Raw genomic sequence first — 6,113 nt, 5'->3', positions numbered from 1 at the left:
TCAATGCAAGATTACACACTATATTGTTTTTTTATTGTATTGTGGTTCTTTGAAAACACTTAAGGTGCTATTATGTCTCTGACAGGATGCCCACACACAAAAATCTAGTATTCTCTCAGCAAAGCAAAAAATCGGTACACGCTACTAAATAACAAAAGTTTTGCAAGTAAACAAACATGTATTAGACTTAAGATGGTCAAGAAGTCATTTCAGGTTATTTTTTCTGCTGTTTTTATTGTACATTTTAGAGATAAAATAAATAGAAGTTTTTTTTTTTTAAATACAAGACTGTAAATTCAACAAAAAAGAAAGAAAAATAGCAACTTTTATGATTTTGACACTAAAGGAGATTTTTTAGTTCCTTACAGAAAACAGACACTCCCGTTAAGCTTTTCTTTTTTGCTTTAATATCCAGCCCACCCATGAGACCCCCCTCTAATGAGATTAAAGTGAGTTCAAACTAGGCCAGACTCTCTCCCCTCTGCCACTTCCAAAAGCTCCAGTCAGGTCTTTGATGGTAAATATAGCCGCGATGATGCAACACGGAGAAATATTGCCAAGGAAACACAATCAAAGAGGAAATGAAGTTGTAATGCAGCTACAAACTTTACAACCCGAACACTTTCAGAAGATTTATGCCGGGCGATAAGGCAATCATCTCCTCTGTGAAGAAACACCGTCTGTCATTTTGAGTTAAACAGCAGGACGAAGGCTGCATGAATTATTATTGACTGAAGCAAATCCAAAGCAGACAGCAGAGAATATTTTTAAAAATGTGGCGAATGATTGGAGCCAAAATGCAGGTAAAAAGCTCTGTATGTGAAAACACCTCAATCTGTCCTCAAATGATACTCAACTTCAGCTGTTTTGGGTGTTTCTAACATACTTGTGGTACTTCCTGATGATGGAGGACATATATTAAGAGAATTAAGCTTAAAATTGTATTTCTGAATATTTCTTGATTCAAATCATTGTGAATCCGAAGCAGAAAAGAAATTGACTTTTAAAAAAGATTGAAAATCTGGTGGGTCTGCCCACAACTCAGAGGAAAATTTCTAATGAACTCCTGCCGCTCTGCAGAAACAAAGTCCAAGCAAACAACAGAGGTTTGATTTTTGCTAAAAATGACATAATTATAATTAAAGGGCATATTCCATGCAAAATCCACTTCATTCATCACCATAAACAACCCCAAAATTGTATTTTGATCCATTCACTCATTTCTGAGTATTCCTCTAAAAACCTGCGCTCTGAGCACCAGCCCCTTCCAAGCCACGAAAACGAGCGGGTCCTCACGTGCTGATGTCACAAAGTGAGACGGCCCCTTTCAGGAAGAGTCTACGCTGCCAGCACCGCCCCCCGGCTAACACACACCCACTTTCTATGCAACGCAAGTGGTGATCAGAAACTTTCCCGCCAAGCTAGCCATGATCAGCCGCTAACTTAGCCGCTCAGCTGGCAATGATCAGCCACTAACTTTGTCACTCAGCTTGCAGTGCTCTGCCGCTAACTGTGTTGTTCAGCTTGTGGTGATCAGCTGCTAACTTAGCAACTGACTCTCTAACGATGCTCAGTCACTACCTTTGTCAGTCAGCTAGTGCTGCTCAGCCTCAAACTTTGGCGTTCAGCTAGCAGTGATCAGTCGCTAACGTGGTAATTTAAGCTAGCAGTGCTCAGCTGTTAATTTTGTTGCTAAGCTATTGATGATCAGTTGCTAATTTCATAGCTAGCTTTGCCGCTCAGCTAGCATTGCTCAGCTGCTAGCGATGTCTGCTGCTACTAACGGCAAATATATCACATAGACATAAATTTTTGCAAAATTTTGAAAATTGTTGTTTGTTTTTGTGGGTGAAACCCAGATACTATGTTAAGTCCGGCTCTAGGTTGGTGTCATGAAATGGGCGGCACCCACAAGCAGCAGCGAAAGGCGGGGCCTCAGAGATCTTACTACCAGGTAGAAAAAAAACTCAGGAAAATGACTAATATTTCAGAATTAGTTTGTTCTTTAATGTGCCAAACGTAATATTTGATCTTATATCTGGATTTAATTGACTCTGAAAGACTCAAGAAAAACATGGTACACACCCTTTAAAATGTTACAGAGAAGACTTTTACAATAAATCTAAAGATGATTGATTGTGAGTCTTCAATATATGAGGAAAAAAGGGAGTTCACATGTTTCCTTAGACCCCTTATTTCCTCATTATCACAGTTTTTACATGAATTTCTTTGGAAAATCAATACATTTTGCATGTAGCTGCATAATATCAATTTTGTGGCGTAATTCAGTTTATAAATAACAACTAGGTGATAGACCCTCACCATAAAGTGTTATATATTTACTCTCTGGAAGATTGGCACGTTCTTTGGAATCCAAATCACTTAAAACTGCTGCAGGCTAAATAAAAACATCCAAATTGAATCAAAATTTGCATTTTTTATTACTATAAAAGGTGGAATGACAGCTGATTTCTAACATATATTTGGTTAAAGTTTGTCAAGGGTCACTAATGAAAGAAACGACTTTGTTGTCAGTCAATCCCATCATTTAGCCCCACAAACACACACAGCACAGATTACCTACAAATACTTACCCGCCGCATTAGTAGTCGATTGTACTCGTCTCCGATTAAACGGAGCTGTTGTCCGAAAGCCTCTGCCTGCTCCTCCTGCATGTCTCTTGCTGCGTTTCCCTGTTGCCTCCTAGAAGGGTTGGGAAACGATCCTGCAGCAAAAAACAGAGAACATTTTGGTCATACCATGACTCATTTATGTGCACATTTTATCAGAGCCTCACTGATATGTCACATTTGCTCTGTTGCTTTCGACATAAATTTTAATCAAACAGAAACTGCAGACTGTGAAAAGAGTCTTAGACCTCATAATCTAAACCAGGGTGTCAAACTCAATCGCAAAAGAGGCTAAAATCCAAACACACAAGACAAACATTTAACAAGCATTTTATCTGCTAGTGCTGAATGCTGTAAGCTGGATTTGGCTGCTGAAGATGCTAGTACTGATGCTGAAGCTGATAGCCAGCTAAAATATTAGCTAAATGCCAAATTAGCCTAAAAAGCTGAACAAAAAAAAAAAAAAACGTAGGTTAGCTAAAAACAGTTAGCGTTCAAATATTAGTCTTACTCTAAAATAGCCTAAAAACGTTTAAAAAAAAGCCTAAACTACCCAAACAGCTAGCATTTAGCTAAAATATTAGCTAAACTCCAAAACAGCCTGAAAAATCTTAGTAAATGCCAAAAAGCTCGCAGAATGCTAATTTTTAAAACTTTTAAACCGTAACTTTTTAGCATAATTATGAATAATAAAAAGGCAGATCTAGACGTTTAAGAAATATCTTGCACCATTAGCTAAAACAGTAGAAGAACTAACGTTTATGAAAGCATGGTAAATATTTAACAACTAATCTACATTTTTTACTCAATCATAAATCAGTTTGCATACATGGAAAACATGCAGATACTGTGTTATGACAGTAAAAAAGTACACATGATATAATATGTATGTCTGCTTACATGTAAACAAATCTCCATGAATGCATGAACTAAAAACTCATTTAGGGCTTTATGATAGATAGGTCAAATGTTTGCATTTATTTAAAAAAAATGAAAAACTAGTAATTCAGATGTTCTTCTTTAGTTGTCTTTTCATTTGATTACAGGTATAACATAATACATAAAAACATAATATAAGGAATGTTGAAACATAAAGAGTTCTTCAGTTTATTTACAAACTTTATAAACGTAAGTGTCTTTATTGGAGGAGCGATGAAAATGTGTAGGCCTACAATATGTACATGCGTGAGTTTTTGTGGTTAATCTGTCATACTGTAGTACAGTACGAGTGAAAGTCTCTGACCTCTTGTTGATCTCTTCTACTGAGTCACAATTACCTTTATGAAACCCAGATTTAATATTTCTCACATCCTCCAATACCGAGAAGGCCAATCAATCAGAGTGAAAGTGTTTTAGATCTGAGATATGAGCGTGACAGCAGACAAAAACAAGACCTCAACAACACAGAAACACCGCTAAGGAAATACTGCTCAATATTTTGTTTCTTAAGGAAATTACATTTGAAAGACGGGAGGATTTGTGGGCAGCTCGCTTTATGAATGATGAAAAAAAAGAATTGGTGTTGCAAATAAAAGAAACGCTACAAATAACAAGATCGCCGAAAACAAATAACAAGAAACACTTTTACAGAGAAGAAGAAAAACTGTTGCAAATAACAATAAATGATGTTGCAAATAAAATAAACTCTACAAATAACAAGAAATACTGCTGTTGATAAAATAAAACAGTGCTACCAATAAAATAATTCCTGTTATAAATAAAAAATAAAATTGCCAACAAAAGAAAAGCTGCAAATAAAAGAAACACTGCTGTAAATTAAACAAAACGCTGCTGCAAATAACTAGAAATGCAGCTGCAAATACAAAGAAATGATGTTGCAAATAACTATAAACGCTACAAATAAAAGAAACGGTGCTGCAAATAAAAAAAAATTAAAAAGCTGCTAATAAAAAGCCAAAATGGAAGTGGATTATTAGGGATTATTTTTGCCCGTGCATCACTGTGAGAAGAAAGAGGGAAAAAAAAACAGGAGTATGAATTGAAAATGAATGAGAAAGTAACCCTGAATTTCCACTGGTCCGTCTGCGGTGGAGAGTCCATCTCATGACCTTCTGTAAGTTTACATTGACTCTGTTTCATCTCTAGTCCCGCCCCCTCCACCTGGCTCCTGAAGGAGTGGTTCGTCCTCTCCCTTCTCTCATCCTAAACGTAGTAATCCGGTCCTCTCTCTTCTCCTTCCTCACTGAGACGCACACGTTTCTTTTTACAGTAACAAAACCTTTTTACAGTAATTTAGAAACTAATCTAACTTCATAACTGAATCCTTGTAAAATGCCCTTTATGTCTCATAAATGATGTTATGGTTTTGTACTTCCACAATGAAACTGGTACCCAGTGTGTTCATGTGTGGGCACATCACTTGAAGTCTCTTTATTTTGAAAGCACAAAGCACGATTTTATTTTGAAATCCATAACTGTTCCAATTTCTCCAGCTTTTCACCAGAACATCGATGTTTCAACATCATTAGTGTAGATGTTAATGTTCAATGTCACTTTGTGTACTTTTCAATATTTTATACCCAATAATCCACTTCCAGGGTTTTTTGTTTTTTAGCATTTTTTTGTTTTTTTGTGTGTTTCCTTTATCTTTGTAGCAGCACTTCTTTTTATTCGTAGCATTTCAATTATTTGCAGCATCAAGTTTTTTATTTGGAACAGTGTTTTTTTTTATTTGGAGCATTACTTTTATTTGCAGCATCCTTTTCTTTTTATTCGTAGTAGTATTCATTTTATTTGCAGCATTTTTTTAATTTGCAGCTGTGTTTTCTTGTTATTTGCAGCATTTCTTTTTTTGCAGGAGTATTAGTTTTATTTGCAGTGAGGTTTCTTGTTATTTGTATCATTTTTTTTGTTTGCAGCAACATTTATTGATATTTGTAGCATTTATTTTATTTGCAGCATCCTTTCTTTTTATTTGTAGCAGTATTCATTTAATTTGCAGTAGCTTTTCTTGATATTTGCAGCTGTATTTCTTGGTATTTGTAACATTCCTTTTATTTGAAGCAGTTTCCAGTTATTTATAGAATTTTTTTACTTGCGGCAACATTTCTTGGTATTTGTAGCATTTTTTTTTTATTTGCAGCAGTATTCATGTTGTTTGCACTGAGGTTTCTTGTTATATATAGCATTTTTTTATTTGCAGCAGCATCTCTTGTTACTTGTAGCTATATTTCTTTTATTTGCAGCATCCTTTCTTTTATTTGCAGCAGCGTTTCTTGGTATAAGAAGCATTTTTTTTTTATTTTCAGTATCATTTCTTTGATTTGTAGAGATTTTTCCTATTCTTTGTGATGGCGGATCTCAACCACCGCACAAACTCCAAAGAAAAGAATTCCTAAAGTCCACTACTTCAAGTGGACGTGATTTGACACAAACACCAATCTCTAACAAATTACAACAACTTTTCCACACACAGCACGTGCACACTCTTGACAGCAAGATGCTTCCTTTGAGCTGACATAA

At 35.6% G+C, this 6,113-nt stretch overlaps 1 protein-coding gene across 2 annotated transcripts in view; it reads right to left on the bottom strand.

Annotated features, from left to right (window-relative positions):
- The window catches only part of LOC112162194, a 30,041-nt gene that overhangs the window by 14,956 nt on the left and 8,972 nt on the right, over nt 1–6,113 (bottom strand). For both annotated transcript variants that reach the window (XM_024297916.2, XM_024297915.2), the window contains exon 3: nt 2,595–2,725. In XM_024297916.2, the coding sequence (XP_024153684.1) occupies nt 2,595–2,725 (131 nt within the window). The remainder of the gene's footprint in view (nt 1–2,594; nt 2,726–6,113) is intronic.

This window comes from Oryzias melastigma, linkage group LG15 (genome assembly GCF_002922805.2).
Source record: "Oryzias melastigma strain HK-1 linkage group LG15, ASM292280v2, whole genome shotgun sequence".
In the NCBI taxonomy this organism is placed as follows: domain Eukaryota; kingdom Metazoa; phylum Chordata; class Actinopteri; order Beloniformes; family Adrianichthyidae; genus Oryzias; species Oryzias melastigma.
This window is presented reverse-complemented; position numbering and strand designations above follow the sequence as displayed.